Source organism: Gasterosteus aculeatus, chromosome 8, assembly GCF_964276395.1.
Source record: "Gasterosteus aculeatus chromosome 8, fGasAcu3.hap1.1, whole genome shotgun sequence".
Taxonomy (NCBI): Eukaryota; Metazoa; Chordata; class Actinopteri; order Perciformes; family Gasterosteidae; genus Gasterosteus; species Gasterosteus aculeatus.
Genome location: NC_135695.1, coordinates 10,333,070 through 10,358,786, shown reverse-complemented (window position 1 = coordinate 10,358,786; position 25,717 = coordinate 10,333,070). Strand labels below are relative to the sequence as shown.

Below are 25,717 nucleotides of genomic sequence, written 5' to 3'. Positions count from 1 at the left end.
TGGCTTCATCTGTGCAAGGTTAGTATAAAGGCAGACAGCCTCCTCTTGTGCTCAAACCTCCTTCATTAGATTGACAAAGGGGGGTGTAGTGCTGGAGAGGACTATAATTTACCTTCTAGAATGCCACTTGTCTCATACTTCACATAGAAATCCCCCTCTGTGCATCATAATGTGAGAAGAGAGCGAGATATCGGTGCGTAGGAGGCAAAGGGGAATGAGTGGCAGAATACAGCGACGCAACATTATCTGAAATCAGGAAAAATAAATGGCCCACTATTCATCTTCTGAGCACACACTTGTTTGCATACAGGACAGTTGTCTTTTCCTGACTACCGTTTTTTTCTTGCTCCCCCTCCTGTGGTCACCTGAAAAATCTACACTCTGCAAACATTTCCAGGAAACATTCAGAACCACGAATAACAACTACCATTGATCAACCGTTTGCACAACCGGTCTCTATAGTAAGACAAATACATATGTAGTGCAACCCGGTAAATTGGAAGACGGAAGAGAAGAGTTGCGTTCTATACGTGTTTTTGTTTACTGAAAAAAGGCCGAGGATGTGATGAAGGAAAGCATTTGTTAGGTCAGCTCCGCTGATAAACATCATTCAAATCTGTTATTCTGGGAATGGAAGACCAGTGTTTCAGGTAACTGATATACATTATATAATGTTTTATAAGTGACACATTTGAGAAACCCTTTATTGAGACTAAATGAAGTCAAGAGGAAAGTTATTCTGCCCTAACTACTTGTAACAGCCATCATATTAACGCGTCATAAATTCCCTCCTTTGATGCAGTATGAGCAATTATTGCGATACTTGCAGGGGAAAAAAGCCATCCGATTCTATGAGCTGGAAGCTTGTCTGCAGCAAGCCAATGGAAGACTACCCAGCCTTCAAATCAAATCAGTGCTCGGCTCAGTCGGCCTCGGTGTGTTACTCATCTGCTCTCACAAAACAAGGCCTTTAACAACGCTGAGCAGTCAGCGACAGCGTAAAGTGATAACTTCCAAATGTAGGCTGTTTTTCTTTTTACTATATCTCATCAAGAAAACACACTGCCACGTTATTAAAAGATGAGGTTAAATGCAGCGCCGTGAGGCCACTGAAACGGGTTGATAACCGTGGAGAAGTTGTGACGCAAAGTCACAGCAAATCAAAAGCAAAGTGTTGTTTTTGGAGCTACTGTCTAGCGTGCAACCAATGCAGTGTTAAATACTCAAACTTTGCAACTTTCTATTGTTAATGTTTGTGTAAGTAGATATATTTATCAGTAATTAATTGGGAGCAAACAAAATGTCAGGAACTTGTGAGAGTCATAACACCCACCGCAAATGAACAAACAATCCCAAATTGATTATCGACTGCACTGAACATCTGATACCAGGAGAAAGGATTACCTATCGCTGCTTATTGCCTCTAGGCACTACCCTCTAGTGGCACAAATCCTCCTATTCCCTCAAAATAACCTCTCCCTAACTCGTTCACCTCAAAATTACCTCCAAACATCTGGAGAACCGCATCACTTTCTCCTTTCCCCTCGGCTATATTTAGCTTTGCCTGCCTGCTACATAATGTGTCAAAGAGTGGAATACGAGAGACTGGTGTAGGAAAAAGGGTGTTTAAATTTTTTTAAGTATGTCGCGTCAACTCATAAATAAGAAATAACCTCCTTGCCTGCAACTGTATATCCTTGCAAAGTTGAACAAATCTAATGTAGCACTGAGCGACTCAGATAACATATCTCCAAATAAATAAAAACATCACAATATTAATAATTAAAAATCATACATGCCGTTTCCCCTGTACGGTGCCTTTTATTTACAATGTGCACTGAGGCCGCCGAATGAGGTTAGTTTGAACAAATTCATCAAGCAGCATTTCACACACCACTACATCTAACAAGAGGCAGAGAGAAGAGAGGAACGGAGACTACTAAAAACTAGCACTAAGGGAAGTAGTAGTGGCTAGTAGTGGTAGTAATGTTACTCCAGTGGAGGAAATAGGAGAGAAAGGAGGATTTACAAGATGTATATGTCATCCCTGCTCCTCAAAAAGGGATGCAAAATGAGGAATCCTTCTCTTTCTCCTCTGCGTTGTACTGGCCTCTTAGTAGTGATGTCGCGGAGGGGCCAGGGTAGGAATGGGGAGGGGGAGGCAGGCTGCTCCCCCGCCCCCCTCAGGGATAGCCATCATCCTCCAGACTGAGTGCCACGCGCTGCAAACAGCAGATAAAAAGACTGTTACTAAAGCAGGCTGGTGAAGGTGCGAGAAGGAGAGAGGGGGAAGTAAGACACAAAGAGAAATAAAGAAAGACATCAGGGGAGAAGATTGCAGACGGCACCCAGAGGAGAAACGGCAGGTTCATATGGAATCCATTCTCCTGCTTTTTTACTGACCGTCCTCCTGTTCTCCACCCCCCCTTGTACATCCTCTCCGTCTCAGGCTGATCCTATGTAAGGAATGTATGATGCTCGCCTACGGCTTCAAATATCTGGCCCACATAATGCCAACCTGATTCCCCTGGCTGTCTGAGTTGCCGCGGTGCCACAAAAGCAAAGAAGAGAAAACACGTATCAAAATAAGGACAGTAAAATAGATTAGTGTAGATGCAAATGTTATAACTGAGGGGGGGGACAGAGTACGGTCCCCCCTTGCAGCCATTTACCGAGGGTGGATGTTAATTTGACCTTGAATCCTAATCTGACTCAGTCGTGCACCTTACATCCGTGTGTAACATCTTGCCAATGATACCCAGAATTCTTTGGCTCTTTTCTTCTCCGGAGCAACACAAAGCAATCTGTGTTACCATGCCAACCGTTCAAAGCGCCAGAATCCCAACCCCCTATAATCCTTTTTGGCTATCTTTCCCAGCTGGCGTTCCGATATCTAAAACAACAAGTATATTCAAAAATATTCAAAGACATTAAGTGCATTTTTGTGCAAATCACAGCTGGCATTGTTTTGGAGACATGTAGAAAAATGCAGCTTCATGCACTAATAAGTGAATCTTAAAACAATATAGTCTGTAACACATGAAATGTGGAAATTTATGATTTCTGCAACTGCACTAAAAACACATAACAAATAAAGACACATTATTTTGGACTTCCCTTGGTTCTGATCACCCACTGTGACGCCAATGTCACAATGTTCACTCTAAATCAAATATATTTGCAGAATGCAATATTTGCAGAAAACCAGCGCCCTGAGGTTACTCTTTCTTCTCTCCCAACACTAAAATTGTATTCCAAGAACGGAAACGTCCCTGAAGAGGCCCCTCATCATGCATCTTTCTTGTATATAGCTGCATTGCATCAGGACAGCGGTATTCATTTAAGCCTTTAATGTCTGAATGAACCTGTTTCCGTGTTTAGCAGCAAAAAGAAATCCTCTCTGACAGGGATGCTATCTTGTGGCACATATTTTCTGTTGCCTAGTGACCACGTTGAGAATATTTTTTGTTTTTTTTGCACCAGCTGCTTCTGTAAACAAACATGATATGCATAAATCATATCTGTGTAAAGAGTTTTGTCAGAAGGCTGTGGCCTCATAACAAACATCTCGCACAGCAACAGAACAAACACTTCATTAACCACACGCAATGTACAAGTAAATGGGACGGCTGGCTGGCAACAGAGAATGGTGAATGGTGATAAACATATGCGCTGTATGATTATGCCGATGTTTGTGAAATAAATGAGGATATCATGTACTCGCGAAGGGCCTGTGTGGGTGTGTGATTGGTTTTCTCAGCGATTACATCAAATGATGTGTGAGATTGTGGGCGTGTGCAAGCCTGCTTTTTTATCTCTCCACCAGGCCTGTATGTACAACAATGGTTTTACAAACCCCGCTCGTCCTCCCAAACCCCAAATACTCCAAACTCCTTCACTTCCTCTGCGGAGCATCCTCATTTGCTGCTGGAGAGCATCGGTGCCCCTGAGTACCAGTGAGAGTTGCTGTCGGTCACGCCGCCCCCTAGAGGAAGCGCTATGAATGGCTGACTGTGGCTGCCACTCACTGCTGGATACACGTGACCGATGGACTCGCTGTGCCGCCCGATGTGGATTTCGTCGTCGTCGTCCTCTGTGGTTTTGCGGTAAACCGGGTTGTCGAAGTTCATGCTCTTGGTGTTCTTGCGCCGCCAGTTGCGCCACACCAGGTATCCGCCGGTGCAGAGTAATCCGATGACCACTGTGGCAAGGATAGGGACTGCATGTGTTTAACACACACGACAACAACAACACACGGCGGGAGCGTTAACACAGCCCAGGGGACACAGAGCGGCGCTTTAAGCAGTCACGCATACAAACACACATCACACACTTTCCTTAAGTACTGAGGGCTCATTATTATCTGCCTTCATTTGTCAAAATGTTCTATGGTCTAATACACAGCTGTAAGGTTATATACAGACTACCGGGTACCATTTACAACACAAACGACTTTTTGATGATTATAATTGATTTGATTGTAATCAATTCAAGCCCCTAAACGCACAAAACACTTCACTCTCTAATAGGCATAGAACATAATTTTGCTCCTCACAAGAGAACTTTATTCAGTGGTGCTAAACTGCAGTGGTCAGTGTCTTCTTGCAGGGGACATGAAGCCCTCGTGAAAATCTGTGCATTGAATAGATCACGGAACAAGACAACTTCTTCAGCTGTGCAAAATCCTGTTCATCCATCTGCTATTTAAACCTAATATCAAGATAGCAACACTAAAAGCTGAAAACAATGAGCCTTCATGTCGTTCACATGCGTTCATTTACATTCCTGTTAACTCAATTCAACAAAATGATCAAAACACATGAACATAAGTGCATATGAACAACTAGCAACAGGGAATGCCTGCATGCATCATCACCCATCCAACAAACACACACTCAAACACAAGCTTATGCTTACACAATGATGACACAATGACTGAAACACCATTGCATTTGGGAGTGTTCAAGTTCGGACGGAAGTGATTTTAAATTGTAAATCAAAACTGTGAAAATAAATGGGCTAAAGTTGGGCTATGCATCATCAGTTTGTACTCGTACCTTGTAATAGGGACAACATTAAACACACTCTGCAGACTGCTGGCTTTTGGGTGGGGTATCGAAAGTGAGTGGTAAGGAAAACAGGATGAGAGGTAAAGGGAGATTGGAGAATTCTTGAGATAAGCGCCGTCTCTTTCCTCTCATTACCATATCAGCATGATTGCCTGGCTGCCCTTCGGGACCCGAGTGTGTTTGTGTGTGTGTGTACGTAATGTATGAGTCTATGTGTGTGTGTAGAGACCAACAGCCAAACCACAGATGAGTCAATGAGAAGAGATAAAACCAGAGTGTGTGTGTGTGTGTGTCTGCATCCCCTGTGGTAGCCCCATCTAATTGCTCTTTTGTTGGACAGGCACTTGAGATCCCTGTGTGACTGGGCTGGAAACCCCAATCATCCTTTGTTCTCCTCTAAATGCTGGCTGGTTTAAGGAAAAAAAACAAAAAAAAACACCAGCTTTTCTCTCATTCGGAAGAATTCACTCCAATTAGAGAGCGGCATAGCAGCCTGACTTTGGCTAAATACCGATGATCATTGTTGGGCGGTTTCCCCCTGTGGTGCTGTGGGTGGGCGTGGTGCACCAACGGATGTGAGCGGAGAACTCGGGTGCAGAAATCTGGCCATTGTGGACCCTCCACCAATAATTAGCGTTTCAAAGCTCCCAAAAAACGCAGAATGGGCGGATTTAATGATTGGACAGGATGAGGGGTACAGTGGAAAGAGTTAACAGTCTCCAGGGTTGGTTTAATAAGCTCATATCTCCATCGTCGGTGATGAAAAGGGGAAAAAAATATATTTTGCAGCTCATATAATTTATCAGTATTAAATATTAGGGATGAAAGAGATCTCAATTAGCGGCACACGCTGCCACTTTGAGGTCATTTGCACATTCAGCTAATTTCTCGGTTAGGTTATGCATGAAAGTATTTCATTTTTCCATAAAATTAAACTATCACTTAATTTTAAGCTAATAAATGGCTTTACTAAGCTGATTTGATTATAAGAACTTAATGTTGTTTCTTCTGCCCTTCATTGACAATAACATTATTTCCAAGGTCATTGCCCCCCCTGTTCAAAATGTAAATTCAGCAACCGTGTTCACTGGATCTGGTAAAACAGGAGGCTGGATTGCAGTGTAAGCATTCTGTACTGTATGGTCAGAGTGGGAACACAAGCTTAATGTGACAACAGCTGGTCAAATGTGATGACAAAACATGAACTGAATTTCCTACTTACTCAGATCTCATTAATGATGACATCATGTGCACATTACAAAGGATTGCCCATCGCTGGCTGACCAGTTTAGTGGTTCATAATGGCTTTTATAGCTGTAGCCAAGAAGGCTTTTGTTGGATAATACTTCAGCTCACTACGTTTGCTACGTTCTGTTAACATTTTGTGCTCAGACATGTGCTGAGACTGACATATGACTTACATCTTAAAAACATATTGCTGTTACATCAGAAATATACTAATTTTAATCCCAGAATAGAAACTTGCAACAAACCCAGTCACACACACACACACGTCGCCTGGCAAATACAAATACCCATTCACACTCAACATGCAGGACTTCAGCAACGAGCAGAGACAGAGGAGCAAGGAGGGAGAAGCAGGCGGGCAGAAAGCGAGAAATTAAAAAGTACTCACCAATAGGAATGACAATCCCCAGGACAGCTACAGTGATGTTGTTACCTATGAGGTAGTGATCACTCGCAGCTGTGGAGGAGAAGAGAAAGGAAAGTGAAACCAAGCAAAAAACAGCACTCTTCCCAACGACACTGCTAGAGAAAAATACAAGTTGGAAGCATTATTGAACAAAACATATTTGCATAATAGCAAGTCAGAGAATCAATCAAATTTCCGGACTGCTGACTGCCTATTTTTTCTTTTTTAAAGCAGGCGTAAGTAAAATGCAGATAAACAATACCAGGATGCCATACAAACGCAGATGAGATTTGTTTCAACACATGGCGAGACAAATGAAATTCCAGGAAGTAATGCATCAAAAACTGACATTTTACTAAAAGTCATGCATCTTTTGGTGGAGGATTGAAACGCTGGATAGTTGTGTGAGCTTGAGAGTGAATTCAAGTCACTCTTTTTCTGCAGCATGTGTTCATATTCTGTCTCGATGCAACATAATATATAAATATACATTTACCCTAGACGCGTATTCTTATGCCTCGTGTGCATACTTCTAACGGAGAAGATCCCAGCGATGGCCCTGCATACGCATTGGCTCATTTAGAAGGAGTAGCTGTATGTGCGGAAAAGGCACACATATTGGAGGTGACGGACGGGACATACAATTATGAGACAGATATTTCTCTTATGAATACAATCATATAAAAGGAGAAACTGCATTTAGATTAATGCGCACACACACACACACACACACACACACACACACACACACACACACACACACACACACACACACACACACACAGTAACATTAAGAGGCACAGCAGGCGATTTGACTTCCAAGTGAGCAGTGGAGCGTCTGCGTGCTGAGTCAGCAGAAGTGAATTGGGCTTTTCTTAAAGTATGAGTGACATTCAATAGGTCGTAAGACTCGAAAAAGCGGATTAATAGAATCTTATTAAAGCAGCAGTTATGAAAGAAGCAGTCTTGGAAACTGAAGGAAAAGACAGAGAAAGTGAGTTAGTTGGAAAAAAAAGAAAGAAAGAAAAAAAGTCTAAATTTCATTAAGACTTATTGCTGCAGGGATTTTAAGTTCAAATAGAATTAGCTGTTTTGAAAAGGTGAAAAGGTACCTATTTGACCATATTATCATATTGTGTAGGTAAGATAGAGTAAACAACCCCATCATATCTTTATAAAGGACCTGTATGGTAGTAATTATCTTGCAAGCTTAATCCATTCAAAATGTCATGTTTGCCCTGAAAATGAAAAATCTGTCTGAAATCTCCGTCAAGTGCCACAATTAAAGGTCAGGTTCACACTCCCTCAAGTTGGTCTTGAAACAAAACTCAGATAAATTGGATCGGTTATTATTCCCCCCCAGTGAGGGGATTACTTTGCTTGTAATCGAAGACAGACGCTCCTGGAGCTGATCTCCTCATCAGGGAGATGAACAAGGGTCAGGCAGGAAGTAGTATTTTAGGTTTTCTGTGATAAAGCTTGGGACTGAGTGGGTTTTGTGGTACTAAGTGTGATTAACTACCACGACAAGATGTGGAACTGGCTGCCTCCTGCCACAGGGGTCTTCCAAGCCTTCCTGTTACACCCCATCGGTAGTATTTAAACATCCCCACCTAACATGACTACAACGCACATGTGAGTGATAGGCGACAAAATCCACACGCTGCGTGCAGAAAATGCATTCCGGATGTTTTCTGGAGCCATCATGAAGCTTTAGCAGTCTGAGCGGATCGAACGAAACCATTTTTGTTCCAGCAGTGTTTTCACGCTCGGCGGTGTTCGGATCAATTGTAAATCAAAGACTCACTTGATTTGTGTCAGGCTGAAGCCTTTTTAACAACTTCATATAAACCTTAGGATGCATTGGTGTATTTTGGCCGGTTAAATTGACTGCACAAGGGATCTCTTCAGTTCAAACAGGAACAGCAAGCAGAACCCTGTTTTAATCTTCACATGTGCACCTAGCCTAGCAGGGTGATAGCATTTGGTAATCGGGTCAAATTCTGCAGAAAGATTGATAATACTGGCATCAGGACTAAAGGTCCAAATCGGTAAGAGCATAGCTGCATTTGGGCTTCGTGTACCAGCTGCGGTTTATGTTTTATTCCTGAAACTCCTGGTTCCCCCTCGCTCCACCACGCCAGCTGCAGCGTTGCACATGGGTAACAGCTGATGCCGCCACACTTGACAGCGTGCACCGAGTCGAAAATGATTACACGTGGCCCGTGGGTTTGGAGACGCGTCTTGCTCATGCCCCATTTTCTCATCCGTGTCTGCTCCACCTCTCATCTGGAGCGCTCGTGGTGTGGTGGTAAAGGTTGACAACTTCAGAGACTAGAGGACGCGTGCTTCTTAGCAACTCTGCAACACAGGCCCCCAAAGTGACGAGACTAGCTGTAGCAGCCAAACCTTTTTCCTTCCCATCTAAATGGGATAAATGCTGTATTCCCTCCATACAGTGAGTTCTTTCATAGCTCCCATTCTCCCTGTCCAATTCCTGGACTGTCATATTCATTTTTCTCGATGGCCTGTTAATTGACTACCGCTGCACCTTCTCATTTGACAGTTTATTTTTTTACCTCTCGCTCTTTATCTTATTCAGATCCCCATTCTATGTCTAGAACTCTTCCAAAGACACTTTCATCACACCTCCTTTGGCCTTCCCTTTGTATACCCTTTTCAATCTCTTTCCCTTTCCCTCTTTGTTTACCAACAGGAGACATTTTTCTAATAAAAAAGCAATATTGTCAAATCTGAGCAGCTTGTTATCTTTCACACGTGCCAACCACAATTTCTTTGACTTTCTTCTACTTCTATTCAGTCACTCAAAAATAGGATGTACTTTAATAAACGTTGGTCTTGAGTGTTATGAATCAGTAAAATTTGAAGATTCTTACTACTTTTGCTCTCCCATTTTAGTCTGAAACAAGTGGTGCGATGGCATTGCAGCTAGTCGAATATGCAAAAAGAGAAGCACACATTCACATTTTAAAGGAACTGAGAAAATGCAATGAATTTTTTATCGACAGTTGTAAGCACAAGATGACTTGGGGACAATTGGGTCTGCAGTTTGACAGTAACAATATATAACCATAAAGACGTGGAGGGAAAGACAAACAGAGTGAAAGAGGCCGTCAGAAAGTGAGGATGACTTATGAGAGGTGCGAGGTGAGAATGGAGGGGACTGGCGTTGGTTTGCGCTGACAGCTCTTTTACACAATGCTCACGGGGGGCGACAACAAGCAGACCGAGCGATACACTTCTCAGTGTAGCTCGTATGTGTGTGTGAGAGGGAAAGGTATTTCCACACATGGGCAAACACAGAAATGAATGGGGGGGAAGTGAAGCCAGAGAGACGAGGAACACGGATGTAAGCAGTGGTTTTCAGCTACCCGCTGATTCAACGGCAGGCGGTAGCAGTTGTGGTGGCAGCGGAGCATTACACTCACAGTAGAAAACGCACACATACACACACAGCAACTTCACACAAACGCAGATTCTCCAGCCCACCATGACCCTTACCTCTGTGGGAGAGGTTGCCGTTGCTCTCTCTTTGAATGCCGTTGGGCCCCAACAGGGGCGCGTGCGTGGACGTGGATGCCCGACGCGTGCTGCTGAAACTGGTCGTCTGCGTAGTCGTGGCAACGGGGGTCCGAGGCTGCTCTGTGGAAGTTCTCCTGGGGGTCTTAGGAGCAGCCGGTGTCGTCAGGCGTCTGGTTGTGGGCCTGAGTGTCGTAGCGGCAGAGGTCGTGGTGGAGCTCATGGTGGTGGTGGTGGTGGTGGTGGTGGTGGGGGGGGGAGTCGTGGTGGTGGTAACCGTTGTGCCGGTTGTAGTGGTGGTTGTTGTAGTGGTGGTGGTTGTTGTAGTGGGAGTTGTGGTTGTGATGGTGGTGGTTGGAGCAGCTGTCGTGGTTGCCCTGGGTCGAACTACCAAAGAGAAAAAGGACTCTTAATACTCTTAAGAAATGGGGTATTACTTGAAGATGATTACAGCGACAATTTTGTACATCAATGCGTGAATGTATGCAATGCCATATAGTACGTACGCAAACTCACTTGGATAATAAACATTTTACAACAATAACAACATTCTATATTGTGATTCTGTTCCCAAAAGAAAAAAAATCACATTTTATTTTTCCCAAAAACACTACAGCATAGAGGGAATATTATGATTCGATGACACACTACCAGTCAAAAGCTGACGTTCCTCAGCACACTCACTTTGGGGAGGGGTACTGCTGTAATTATACTGTGTATAATCGGTTATTAGCGCGTGACCGACTTACCCATGGCACAGCGCCTCATGTCTGGTCCCAGCTCCATGTCGTCGGGACAGGCACAGGTGTACTTGGGCGAGTGGTCTGTGATCTGCGGCGCCTTCAGGCAGAGGTATTCACAGCCCCCGTTGGGCAGACTGCCCATGTTGCAGGTATCCGGAGCTTTGGGAACACGAGCAGAAACAAATGATTGGAAAAGGATTTTGAGAAAATAGAGTTTAGAATTGTTTTTCCTGACAGATAAACTAAATATACATATTTTGAAGTCTTACATCTCAATTGAAAATGATTCATTGAAAACTGCCGATAACAACATTTGAGAAGCATTTAGGGATTTTTCCAAAGGTTCCGTAGGTGCAAGTTCCCTTCAGTCCGCGGGCCGTTGAGCACTGAGGTTTTCATGTAGTGTGGACTGAACACTTAAGAGAAAAAGGCTAGTTTCTGCCAGCATCAGGGTAATTGTAAACTGCATTTAAGCAGTGACCAAGCAGTCTAAATATACTTGTACTACTTACTAACTATGCCAAGGTTGAGGCAGCTTTTTATTTTTCTGTTCTTTTTAATCTCTGCACTCAAATAAAAAAATTACATGTAAATTCCCAACCAGAAACTCAACGTTATGGAAAATACTGCTGCTCTTGTCATGTGGGGAGACACCAGAAATGGGTCAAGTTGCGGTCGTTGTGCTGCTCTTCAAAACTTTACACATCAGAGGAATCATCAGCCATCAGAAAAAGCAAAGACTGAACCGGGAATAAATTGGTGCTTTGCGTGCAATATTCTAACACATCAAGAACGCAACGTGAATGACTGTCGAAATTAAACTCCAACTATCAGCTGTGAATTCAGTACTAAAAAAACAAATGGGGCTCAACAGCGAGGTATTAATATAAAGCAATTACTACGTCACTGGATATGTAAAATTACATTTAATTACACCAAAACAAAAAAGTACTAATTAAACACCACCAACCGTGGAGCTTATCAATACCATAATCTTTAATTATCCATTACCAGCCCCCCATCCGATGCTGTTTTTACAACCCTTCCCTATCTTCAGATGTGGTGAAATGCAGATGGAGATCTCTGGAGCCAGTGTCCGTTCCACGCTGCTGGTGAAACGTGGCGGTGCAATATGGCCGACTTCGTGGAAGACGACCTGCTCCTTTTAATGAGCCATGGAAAACATCACAATTTCTTATGGCTGATTATACACCGATTAGAACATATTCATCCATTCTACGTATTCAATATCTGCCAAGTTTACACACTGTCTTCATTCCTGTCATCTGTTTTGGCACAAAAAGTCTTGATTTATTGATGAGAGAATGCAATTAGCTCCAAGCGGCACTCAGACTGAGTTCTGAGTAAAGGAGGGAAACAAAGACTCACACAAGCAAATTGCTTGCAAACACACACACACACACACACACACACACACACACACACACACACACACACAGATAAAACCACACGCATACAGTTACAAGCACACATGCAAGTGGTCGTTTGCATACTGAGGGAAAATATGAGATCATAAGACCGTATTTGACACAGAACATCAATACTACTGTAAATGGACAATCCATAATGTTATAGACCAACACCAAGCCAACATTAACCTATTGTGTTTGACACCAGGGTGTAGTGTGAAGTAGCTCTGCTGGGAGATACGTGAGGTCTCCAAACTGCAGTGTGAAGGAGCTGCCTGTCTTACCCTTAGGCTGCCTCTGTTCATGAAACACCACCAGGTCCAGGGGGTTGTTGAGGTGCTCCGCCACCTTTGCCACGTCATGTCCCGTCAGTCGGTTTGCACTGTATATCGCTTCATCCTCCAAGTCCGTCCAATATACGCGATCCTTGGTGAAAGAGAGAGTGAAAACAAAATAGCAACATGAGTTCCAGCCACTGCGTGCTTCACTCTGCTTAATTCATAAACACGGGAGTATAAAAATATAAAAGTTTCAAAAGCAAAATAAAACAAATTCTTGAGACAAAAATGTACCTTAATTAAAGTTACCTCTGGTAGTTACATTTTAATAGAAGGCAAATTAAATAAAATGGTAGGTTTGATAGTAGTGTTGGTAGTAATGTTGCAATATATGAGTCAACGGTTTTAACTGAATTCTCCGACAGCATCTAGCACTCAAAAATGAGATAAGAATGAGAAAACAATACTTTCGTATATATTTCTTGTTCAAACGTAGCAGCGCTCCGTGCCTTCTGTGAGCTAGTAATTAAAGATGGTGATAAGTGATAACAATTGTATTGGTGGAAAACAAAACCTTTCTCTGATAAAGTACCGGGCACACAGCCACGATATGGCATTTCAACAAATGAAGAAAGTGGTATGAGCGATTTGTTATTCTGATCATAATTAGTATTCAACCACTTTATAACCCGAGGAGGTTTTGCATCTTCTGTGGATGATTTACTCTCGAGTCAGAATAACACCCGAGCGCGCGGTGGATAAACACAACAATAATTGGGTTTTGGAGCAATGGTTTTGAGGTCAGTGGGCGTTGCATGAAGAACATGGTATTTGCAACACCCTTTGCGTGACCTACACAAAAATTGCTTCAGAGCCCAAGTCGACAATGACAAGGCTGTCTCAGGCCTAACGTGATCAATAGCTGTGTGTTTGTGCTGCAGCGGGTATGTGGTTTACAGTCTATGCTCCGACTGGAGAATTATGACCCGAAGTTGCAGCTGTGCTACGCACACAAGTACTTTGTTAATTCCTTGAGTCACAGTTTATTTACCCCGGAAACCGAATCTATTTTATAACATGTTAACAACCGGGTATTGACAGTATTTTAAGATAATAATTGTATCCACGCTTAGCATTGCAGTCCTGTGTCTGTGCCGGAGGGTGAACCTTGGACGGGCACTGGCATAAAGTAGAGCTCTTCTCAACCGGATTTCTGCATAACATCCAGCGGATGCAATAATCTGGCATGAAGCAGCTACAACAGTATCTGTGATGAATACTGGCCTGGTAAATTCACAGATTACTGTTTTCCCCCCAATTGTGAAAACCCCCTGTGCAAAAAAAACCTGATTAGAAATAAAAAGACTAAATATTGCCATTTCTGACCCGTGAGACCATTCTCTCATATTTCACTTTAGCCTTTCCTGCTGCATTTATCTTTCTCACTCCAATGCCTCCTCCCAGTTTTCCCTTTGTGACACTACGGTACAACAGAAAACGGTCCACAAGTGGTAATGGCACTTGGTTTCCACGGCAACTGCAGACTGCTCCATCCAAGTAGACACACATCAATTAAGAAAAACACAAATTTCAGCGAAAAAAACCTCACAGGCGTTGATCACAGGAAGATACAAAAAAAAAGGATGAACAAAGAATTCGGGAGGAGAGTATGAGACAGAAAGATGAAACGATGATTTCTAGGCGCTTTTTCTTTCCTTTCACTTAGCTGAGGTTGTTAACCGTTACACGGGTCCAGTCACACATTTGTCTGGTGCCTGTGTATTTGTATTTGTGTAACTGTGCTGTTATCCAAACCCTCCTTGAGGCTGGTTATCAGAGGACTTAACCTTTCTCTCACTGTCTCCTTTTCCATCTCCGCTCTCTATCCCTCCGTCGCCCCCTCACTCAGATTCAAATAACCTTTACTTATATGACAGTGGTGCTGAAACAATGAAAGACAAATATCAGCTATGTTGATAAAACAATTCTCAAATCTATCATTCCATCGCTCCCTTTGTCTTTCTGTCTCTGAGGATCTTTTCCTCGGTCTTTGTCAGCCTCCGCCTCCGGTTTTCTCTTTAAATTTCACTGCTGTCAGTCTGAGCATCCGCTGCTTTTTCTGTCATTGAAAGCTTCAAACAGCGACGCGAGACCTGAGAAGGTCATTTCTCTTCATCGTGAGATCAAGGTGACTGTTCCACCCACAGAACTTACACACATGCACACGTAGGAGTTCTCCTCGACAGAATGTCACTGTCAGTCTGCAGTTGTCAAGGGGATGGGACTAAAAGGTAAAAGGTCTTCTCGGGGTCGAGGGAAGAGGGGACATTGATGATGATTTTGTCCCAAAAGATCCTCCTGACAAATGCTGAAGCCCGTTCTGACCGTGACGGAAACATCCCCCTGATTCTGGTCTCATACTTTGACGTCATACCAGAATACCAGAAGTGAGAGCTCATGCGAAGCCAACCCGCTCAACGTTTGAAGCATTTGATTCGGCTTTAAATTGTTTTTCTTTGTTACATTCAGGCAGGTTATGAAAAAATGGCGGCGGCGAGTAGGAATCAAATTATATTTGGAAACATCTTGTGTTAATCCCCACTAAACTGCAGAATAATATTACAGCCTTTTCACACTCATTGTGCACGCACAAAGGTGTTTCCAGTAATCAGACCTCTTATCTGGACTTGCTGACATTTTCCTCACTATTTGAATAAAGCTTTGGTCTAGCACGCTTCAGTCTCAATATTCACTTGTACTCGCATTGATTTGAACTGATTTGATTTGATGTGAACTTTGACGCTCAAATTAAGCCAATTAGCTGTGTAGCAACATTGACTTTTATTTAATCTACAGGGAAAAAACGTAAAAGAGCAAAGCAACCCTTTGCTCCAACGAGTCCTGCTGGTAGACACGGCGTCACAAAGTCTGGGGCCGCACCTATTTCACATGCATTCGCCATTGTCACTCTGTGATGTGACCTTTAGTGTCCTCGTAAGGGAGGGACCACTTAGTTTGGTGAGGTTGTATAATTCTGAGCCCTGCTCCGCCCGTATCAAACCCCAGTATGGGTCTAATCCAATCGATTCAATGAAGAACACCCGTGTGAGTGGACAGGGCCTTTGACACATGATTAAATCCTCCTAGCGGGTTCACGGTAAAGTGACAAATTTAACCTACTGTTTTTGTTTCTCCGGTGTGGTTGTTTCGAGCACCAAACTAATCTCATCTTCTCCTCTAAGAGGCGATACAAAGTGAGGAAAACATTACTCACTGCCTGCTTCTGCACTACTCCTCACCCCGGGGCTTGGTGTTGAGGCGGGGGGGAGAAACAGACTGGAAAGGTGTGTGTGTGTGTGTGTGTGTGTGTGTGTGATTTTGATGGTGCCGTATTCAAACTTGGATACACAAACCCTGCGCCTTTCCTCTGCGGAGTTAAGAAACTTTAGTACATCCAAAATTTGAAGTTTGCAGACCCTATGCCTTAGCGGAATGATTTTAACATTCACGGTGTCTCATTCAGATATAAAACACCCTTTAAAAACATCATAGATGGCATGAGAGGAAAGATAAAAATAACAAAGATCTTTTTTCATGATAATTAACCTGAATATTATATGGTATCATTTACCGTTATTTTTAAACTTTCTTTTGTCTACTCATGATTTGTTTCAGTCGTGAACCTGGGAATAAAATCACTAATACAGTATCGAAATAGCTCAGCTATTAACTAATTGACTCATTATAGTCAGCAGAACAATGATGCTTGAAAACCTCAGTCCATAACAAACAAAAGGCTGTATGTTATGGCGTTATATTTGTGCCACAATCCTGAGCGCGTAATTTTAAGTTTTGAGCACAGAGAACTATATTTTAGCAAAGAAAAACATTCCGTGCGCGCAGTTTACTGAGGTGCCCTCGCCACAAACTGGTTTTCTGCGCGCAGACAGCCGTTGCTGCGCTCGCTCCACCTCTTCACGCTGCGCGCGCTCGACGGTTCACTCACGCGCTCGCTCGACTTGCAGCAGCGTTACATTTGTGCCACAAAACCAACCAATCAGAGAATTAAAGAAGGTCAATTGCGATTGGCTGTTGGTCTCCAATCACAACGCTTCCTAAAGAAGACGAAAACGAGTGATATTAGAAGTCCGGCTAGCCACCATCAGACATGACCGAAGCAAATGATGAGAACACCAAGTGTTTTAATCCAGGCCGTTAGCATTTAGCACAAATGCTGCAAACTTCAACAACTCGCTGAGCTTCCGCGATGCTGTAGGTAGTTCTACTAGCGTTGTGAGTGAAGAGGTGGCGCGAGCGCAGCAACGGCTGCCTGCGCGCAGAAAACCAGTTTGTGGCGAGGGCACCTCAGTAAACTGCGCGCACGGAATGTTTTTCTTTGCTATAATATAGTTCTCTGTGCTCAAAACTTAAAATTACGCGCTCAGGATTGTGGCACAAATATAACGCCATAGTATGTATCTACTCAATTAGTTATGCCTTTCTCAGTCAGAATATGGTCAAAGAGGATTCAAATGATGACTTCATGGTATGTTATCTTCATAAAGTTCTCATGTTAATGAATAAACTTAACTGTAGAAAACAATCCTGAACCCGAAGCCAAACGAGCTCCCTCGGGGGTCATTTCCCAAGAAACACACAACCCACAATCAAATGGCCAAATACAGTCTTTCAGAAAACCCCCATTAGTGCTGGGACATTCTGCCGCACTGTTAAAGGATATTTAATTTGGTCTGTATCATAACCAGAACACGACAAAGACCAGAAGAGCTGGTGGCCATTAATCTCTCGAGATGAACTTTCACATCTGCCGGAACGTTCTCGGCTCTCTTCCTCTTTCGAACACACTCCGCGGGATGTGATGGATGTCCTCTCTTCCCGTTGTTTCTCATCATCTCAGTGTGTGCAGCAAGGAAAGAAAGGGAGAAAGTACTTCCTGCTGATCCCAATTTGAACTCCCTCTTCCTCGTTCTTGCACTGCTCTGCTCTCGAGCTTCTCTTTCCCGCCTTCCACACGATCTATACCTGATGAGCTCTAACAGACTGACTCAATAAATGAACCCAAATTAGTTTCATCGATTGCAGTACTCCGTTGCGACTCTACGCTGGAAAGATGATTCCTTCACTGTGTTTAACTTGCTACTAAAATGTCACCTGCTCCCATTTGTTCCAATTCAGTCTCAAAGATGAGGTAGTAGGGAAAATACAAAAAAATGTGCAAAAACTCATGTTGGAGGCTTAAATTGGGCTCAGCAAACATCTAGAAATATGCCGCTATAACCGGGATCAACAAACAATAAATGAGTGTCGCCAATGATTTGTGACATAAGGTCGGTCAGTCAGAAAAGGAAGTTAGCGTCTTGTTCGCTTTTCAGCTGAGACCTGCGACAAACACTTTGACAACAGATGTCAAGATCCACATTTGTAAATAAATCTATATGTATGCTACAATTTGGAGTTCTAATTTAACTGCTTCGTTTAAATGTTGAACTGTTATTCAAGCAAGCTGGTTTGAAAAAGATTTCACACGCCTGCCAACATGAGTTGCTTTATTTATTTATTAAGTATAACCTATTAGCCTGGTGTATTATTTATATTCCTGGATTAAGTTACTTCATATCAGCCTGAACAAGGGACATTTGTATTTTTAAAGCAAATACCTTTGTTGTTGTCGGGCCTTAGCAAGACTGACTCACTTTTCACAACATGCGGGTTGAACTGAAATGAACACAGAAGCGACGGCTGCTCTAAAAGAGCTGGTGTGCTTTGGAAAACGGGGCCGACTGAAGAAACAGGTACAATATAAGCCATTTGTATTTAACGGGACAATTTGGGAAAGCACGGTGAGGTACGCTAAACTTTCTTTTGCAAACAAATAGCAAGCAAGGGAGACCAAAAGCGACCATCGGCTGGACTGACGACGCGGCTGCAGCGCTTACCTCGAACACGCTGAGGGCAAAGGGGTGTCCCAGGTGCTGCTGGGAGGACAGCAGGACTTTGCGGTTGTCCCCGTTCAGATCCACACTGGACAGCAGGTGCAGCTTTGAGTCCACCCAGTAGAGACGCCTGTTGGACAAGTCTGAGACGGCGGAGCAGGAGAAGAAAGAGGCAGGCAGAACAAGGGGGGAAGGAGCAAGAGAGGTCATTGCATGAGAGAGGGCCCACAGTGTGAGTACATGAATGTAACGGCTCAGTAGCCACACCATCAATCTTCTTTGACGTGACGGCGGAGGCCCTGAGAGAACACAGATGTGATTGTAATGTTGTCGGTTGACTTCTTTGCAGGGAAAATATATACGTGCCCTTGAGCAAATTGATTAGTGTTGCTGGACTTACGTCGAAAGAAACACTTTGCTGTTTTTCAATTCTACCACCATGAATTGTTTTCCTTTTTTTTTTAGGACTCAATGTTTTTTTCTCCCGCTCTATACCACAAAGTATAGATTCCATCATGTTAAAAGGGAAAGGACGGAGTCCAAGTACGACTCTGCTTTTTATCAGGAATGTTAAATAAATAAATATCAATAAATAGTAAAAGGTCATGAACGCAGCATCGAAATTAAATTAAAATAAAACGTTCTCACTGAGCTTTTTAAAAGGTCGATTCACTTGTTTTCCAGAAGTTTATCTGTATAACCCTCAGGTGAAACTGACTTATTATTTAATTATTCAATTGATATAATTACACAAAACAAAACTCTCCTTCAACATGACCATATAAAAAGAACAAATTCATTACAAACTTCTGCCCCCCCAAATCAGACATCATTTTTGTTCGGCTCTATATGAAATCAATAACTAGGGGAAATTCCCTCCTCCTCTTCCTCCTCCTCCTCCTCCTCTTCTTTCACAGCGGTCTGGCCAACTCTCTCAATCGCCGTACTCTAAAAAATAATTTGTTTTCATACAGATGTAGTGACACGTCAATTCCACAGAGTGCGGTAACTGCGAGCCTCTTTTTCTCCTCGGACGCGGGCAGCTGGGAGAAATTGGCTGTTGCCACGGAGGGAGATGAAAGGGATGATGGGAGGTATCGATGGCACAGTCGGGTCTGGTTTATTAATTCGGGCCCGTGTTCGCTGGCTTGAGTGATGAGAGCCAGACACAAACTGAGCTGTAACAATGAGAGCTACTCACGGGTTGCAGCACCCCTGGACGGTTTCCTTTGCTGTTTGCCTCTCTGTTTCTTTCTGTCCCGCTGTCGCTGTGCTCATTTGTTTCTTCGTCTTGTATTTACTCAAACCCAAATGTTTTTCCTCCCTCTCCAAAAGCAGCATCAGCATTATACCTTAGATTATACTGCGGTCTCAGAGCTGATTGATTTCCCCGTCCCTGTATCAACAGGCCCGGCATGGTAGCTTAATGTTTTCTGTCTCTCCTTACCCAGAGTGATTCCATTGGGCCACTCGATGTGTTCGGACACGAGAACTTGTCGGTCCACTCCATTCATACCGGACTTCTCAATTTTGGCCTGACCTCCCCAGTCGGACCAGTACATAAACCTGCCGAAAGACACATTCAGTACCAACCGGTTAGACATGTGCAATAACAAAGTCCATATGTACAACAATTATGTAACGGAATCGACTTTATTCTATAACAAAATGCCTGCGTCTGACTCTCTATCTCATTTACTTTACAACAACATCAAACTTTTACTTTTGAAACAGGCTTTAAACTGCTGGTACTGGAAACTTGTGTGCGTGTGTGTGTGTGTGTGTGTGTGTGTGTGTGTGTAAAGCTTCATTAATTTGCATGCATAGCATACCAGAGCAGTCTAGCTTTGTTGAGCTGTGTAAATAGTCCTTTTGAGAACTCAAGGCAAAGGAGACGAAGCGAAGGCAGCGGGTAGAGTAGACGGGAGTTACATCTCGTCTCCAAATACATTTAAACTTCTTAATCTAACAGATGGCTTCAGCACTATAAGTACCGTTGATACGGTGTGGTGTAAAGCAGAATTTAGACAACCCGTCTTTTCCTACATGCTCGTCCATCCCGCCTCTCCTGCTGCCTCCATCCTTCCCTATCCTCTCCCTCAAACTCCATTGCTCTCTCCTTGTGCTTGGTCCTTTCATCAAAAATCTCCCCCACCTTTACACCTTTCCTACTTACCCTTGGTGGGGATCGACTGCGATGGCGCGCGGCTCGCTCAGCTCAGTGGCTATCAGTACTTTCCTCTTCCTGCCGTCTCCCGTGGCAACAGAGATGCTTTTGTTGCCAGAGTCGGTCCAGTAGATGTTCTTGTGGACCCAGTCGACGGCCAGTCCCTCGGGGGAGAGGAGTGAGTCGATAAGAGTCAGGTGCTGTGACGAGTCACTGGCCTTGTTGATGTAAGCACTGTTAAGTAGTAGAGAAGATCTGTGTGAGTCAATGGTGTGGAAATCATGAAGGACACAATCGTTTAGGAACAGTGGGGAAATGAGCGGCCGTAGATACTCTGTTGCACGTGGTGGGGAACCGGCGTTCTTCACTAAGACAACGTCAGGGGCGCCTAAACCTGACCCCTCCAAACCAGACCTCAGGCCTCCCACAAAACAACAACAAGGAGAAATAGTCTGTCTTTTTCAAACACCCTGGCTCTCAATCGGTTTTTGTCCCTCTCCCCCTGTCTTTCTCTCTCGTCTTCTCAATCCCTTGATAATGTCCACTATTTATGTCCCCATTTAAGCCATTTTATTCTCTTTTACCTTCATTGGCAAATCGATATCTTCGCTATACAGACATAGTGATATAAAAAAGGACAATATGAGACAACCCTGTTAGTTTGTCGGAAAATGCAATGTCCCAATTCATACTCCGATGTCACACTTTGGGAAGCCGGGCAATAATAAAGGCAACAAGATACGAAAGGGAGGAGCAGCTTAACTGAAGGCCGCTGAGGTAGTTGGAGCGAAAGATGAGGTGGAGATGGATGAGTGAGCGACTTGGAAGCAGCTTGTGTTGTTAATAGGCTGTTTTCCACCGCGGACATCTTCATCTGTAGGAGGGGAACTTAGCTTGCTGCTCTCTTGTGATGGATCATCTCTGGCGTTTTGCTCGTGCGCCAGGGTTAATAGACCTGACCCAACACCTGCCTCACACTCAGCAAATCAAAAGGAGGTCTGTAGCGAGCTTGTTGGTGCAACAGTGGTCAATGTCAAAACTGCAGCTGAGGTATAAGACGCACCAGCCGTGACTTGTATCCTGCATTGTATCCCAATTTTCAATGTAATAATCACATCATGAACCCATAAACTCTTTTTACAGACCTAGTGTGGATTATTGTGGGTATTTCATGCTTAAAATATACTTACTTGCAGAGAGTATTGTATTATTCATCACGTCCTTGTTTATTAATGGATTGATAGACAAAGAGGTCAGAGGGAGGAATAAAGGACTGTTTGGACTAAGAAAAGAGTCTTCAATGGAGGAGTCCGTGAGACTGAGCACATTGCTTCTTTGATTGGCTTTATTATTCTTTGTAACAAACATCTCTATCCCAGGGAGGAGATAGAGGTTCATTGACCCGTAGCTTCCTAATTACAATGAATTAAGTCTGGAAAACCACAAAGTCAGAGTGAGGGACAATGAGGATGAATCGCCTTTGAATACACAGCTATTTCCATTTGGTAAAATGCTTCTTGTCAGAAGAAAAAGTACTACATTGGAAGTTAAGTAATTCTTGAATAGAAGGTAGAATCAATGTCCGTAGCATTAAGATTCAAGGAATTTAGCTATTTAAAACAGGAAAGCATTCTTGACTTAAATATGAAAAAAATAAATGATAAAAGTGATAAAAGAACAACTACAATCAACCTAGAAGTGGCTTTTGCATTTGCAGTATTTGGATGTTCTTTGCAAAGAGACTTTGATTTATAAATGATTTCTTTCTGTTAGTTGACTTAAAACAATCTCAACGCCTGCATTGATGTCGTCGACAAATGCATTTGCTTTTTCTTTCATGTATCTTGGTAGCAAGGTGGCAACAGAATGGAGGAAGACGACTTCACCATTCGTAATCCTGCTGACAGAACTCGGGTTAAGAGGCTAAAAAAAGGTAAATCCATATTTGCATCTGATATAGCTGTTGTGTAGTATAATTGTGTGGTATTGTTACTTTTAAGAAGGCCAAATAATTTAAACTATTATCAATGAACTATCCAAAAGAGAAGCAGATGATCTTAAAGGTACTTCGTCATAATGACCTGTTGGGATTGTCCTTCAAAATGATATCGTGCAACATAAGATGAGTGTTGTTTCTTTGATGTTGGATGTAATAATATTGTTTTTTTCAATGTATGACTCAAATACAACCAACAAAAAGCTGGATTCAACTCTATTAATGCAGTTGTTGCCGGCCATGTGAAGTGTCTGTGTGTGTGTGTGTTTGTTTGCAATTTCCAAAGAGGAGTTCATCATTACGAATTAGTTCATTTGTCCTTTCTCTGTCAGAAGCCCTCGAGCAAATCCCTGAATTAGTGTGGAAGTGTGCGGATGTGCATTTGTGTGTATACAGATGAGTAATGGTGGTGATTATTGAGGCAGCGAAATTAGAGAGAGCATATGGCTGAAATGATAGAAAGCTCCTCCCACTAGCTGGCAGCCATAAGGGGGAATAGCGCGCACACACACACACACACACACACACACGACAAACCTACATTATGTGTGTGGGTGTTCATATGTTTGTGAAGGACAAACAGTTAACCTTTTAAAAACACAGCCCTCAAGGTATGGTATGCAGGCACGCATGCACACACACACACACACACACACACACACACACACACACACACACACACACACACACACACACACACACACACACACACACACACACACGTGTTGCTGTCTCATTACCAGAAGTGTGACAAGTTGAAGCAGACAAAGTGGATGGAGAAGAAACAGAATGACAGAAATAGGAACGATCATGATTCAAACTCTCAAAGTCCTGATTCTGCACGATGCCATGTCACGTGTGTGTGTGTGTGTGTGTGTGTGTGTGTGTACCTGTATATTTTACGATGATATAGATCACACCAGAACATCTTGTTGGTGGACACGTCTACATCCAGGGCCACTGCGTTCTTCAGCGTGGGAACCACCTGCGTGTATTCACTCTTCAGCAGGTCAATGCGACGGATCTCGTGCCGGTTGGTGAACATCAGGTACGGACTCTTTCCTGATGGAGAGGGAAATACATTCACGCCACGATCATGTATGAGTATGTCTCCTGAAAAAACATTCGATGCCAATCATTTATAACGTGACCTGGGTGGAAAAATCCCAGGAGATGTGATCTGCAGCTCCCAAACAGATTACATTTTACATCCACGTCATCCAACTCTACTAGACATGCGCCATTTGCAAAGCTGCCAATCATAAGTGTGTTAGTGCACACGTGACCAGGAAGCATTTCATGATCTTGAAAATCCTACATGACATGCAAATATAAAAAGACACATCTCAAACCTGTTTGAAAGGAGAATCTGCATGTTTTCATCTTGCGGTTCAACCCACGCTGTACCGGAGCCTGAGACAGACCGGGTCACATTGTGCTGCCCACTACAGATCTATTGTCATTGTTTTTAATGAATACACTGTAGTGTAACAATGTAACAAGGTTAAGGACACAAATCAATCAGGGAGCTCCCGTCCTTTTTTGCTCTGTACATGTACTTCATCACCAATGTTAAAAAGCTTCCCATTCAGCTACAGACAAACCATGGGTGGTATCGAGTGCTGATTTTTATCACCAAGAGAGATAATCAAGGTTTTGTTTTGTACTATGAAGGTTCTACACACATGCAACTGTGATCATGTAAGCTTAAGTAAATAATCAAAATAAAAGGATTTAAGGACAAGAAGAGTAACTTTCTGCATACACGCACATACTTTGACACAACACAATGCCGTTAAGTATTCACACAATTAAGCTCTGCAGAAAAGTAACGCATATATTAAGAAAGTTGTCTCTGACTAACAACTTGAAAAGGGCACAACCATTTAAAGAGCCTTTGAGCGTGTGTATATGAGTATTTGTCCTGCTGATAAAGTAATGAAGCAATACGCAGGTGGATAAATAAGATGTTACACATTATTCTATTTTTAGTACAACCCTTTACATGTATGTTTCTGGGCTTCTCCTCAACAGCACGTGCTGTTGGCTGACGCATGCGTTACCTACTTTTCAGCAGGTCTCAAACATTTAAATAATTGTCAAGCAGTTAAGACGGTCAACGTCCTCTGTATTACACACAGGTTCAAAGGCGTGTATGCGAATGCATAATTAACGTGTGTGCTGGTCTGCACACGGCGGTGACAACTCACAGCACACTCTACACCCACAAAAGCATCGCAATTGTACACAATCACAAATCGCTAATAACATTCATCTAAATGTAATCCAATTAATTCCTTTATCTCAACAGCTCGGCTTCGCCTCCAAATGTTGTCTGTCGGCGTGCTGCTCTCTCTGTCTTTAAACTTTGCTCTCTCTCACACAAATACATCTTGTTTCACTCCATCAGCCGTCTCCTATCTGTTACATTACTCACCACTCCGCACTGTCCACTTAAGCAGAAATGGCACTTAGTTGAGCAACAGTCATACTGAAACACACACACACACACGCACACTTTCCCTCAATAGGAATCTTCAGTCTCGGCTACAGCACAGAAAATATTACATTACGACTACTGTTTGGATCCGATCCTTTTCCTCCGATTTTCCGCTGCATGAGAGAGCGAGCGAGAGATGTAGAGCGAGAAAGGGGGAAGACGCGAGTCGTGAAAGACGCAAGCGAATGCGATGGTCCATCTTTCGGTCTTTCTCTGTCTCCATCGTTCTCAGTCACTGATGGGACGCGGGTCGGGTGCTGCGCCACTCATGGAGAAATAAAAAGTGGGATGATTTAATTGGGAAGGAGGCAGGAGAGAAAGATCAACAGATCGGATGACCTGCGGGATAAAGAATCTGGGCTCGGTAGAAGAAAGGGGAGAACAAT

General features: G+C 43.2%; 1 protein-coding gene across 4 annotated transcripts in view; it reads right to left on the bottom strand.

The window, feature by feature from the left end:
* Positions 1-1,801: 1,801 nt before the first annotated feature.
* Positions 1,802-25,717, bottom strand: part of lrp8 (low density lipoprotein receptor-related protein 8, apolipoprotein e receptor) — a 115,356-nt gene continuing 91,440 nt past the window's right edge. Inside the window, exons 10-19 of one of the 4 annotated variants that reach the window (XM_040183768.2) lie at positions 23,722-23,893; positions 20,845-21,069; positions 20,116-20,234; positions 18,672-18,811; positions 12,721-12,862; positions 11,013-11,165; positions 10,246-10,650; positions 6,706-6,774; positions 4,029-4,219; positions 1,802-2,222 (exon numbers count right to left, since the gene is read on the bottom strand). In XM_040183768.2, coding sequence (XP_040039702.2) covers positions 2,184-2,222; positions 4,029-4,219; positions 6,706-6,774; positions 10,246-10,650; positions 11,013-11,165; positions 12,721-12,862; positions 18,672-18,811; positions 20,116-20,234; positions 20,845-21,069; positions 23,722-23,893 — 1,655 coding nt within the window. In that variant the 3' untranslated portion in view covers positions 1,802-2,183. Of the gene's footprint in view, positions 2,223-3,346; positions 4,220-6,705; positions 6,775-10,245; positions 10,651-11,012; positions 11,166-12,720; positions 12,863-18,671; positions 18,812-20,115; positions 20,235-20,844; positions 21,070-23,721; positions 23,894-25,717 lie in introns of those variants that run through there. The other 3 variants (XM_040183770.2, XM_040183766.2, XM_040183767.2) reach the window with 3 other exon arrangements.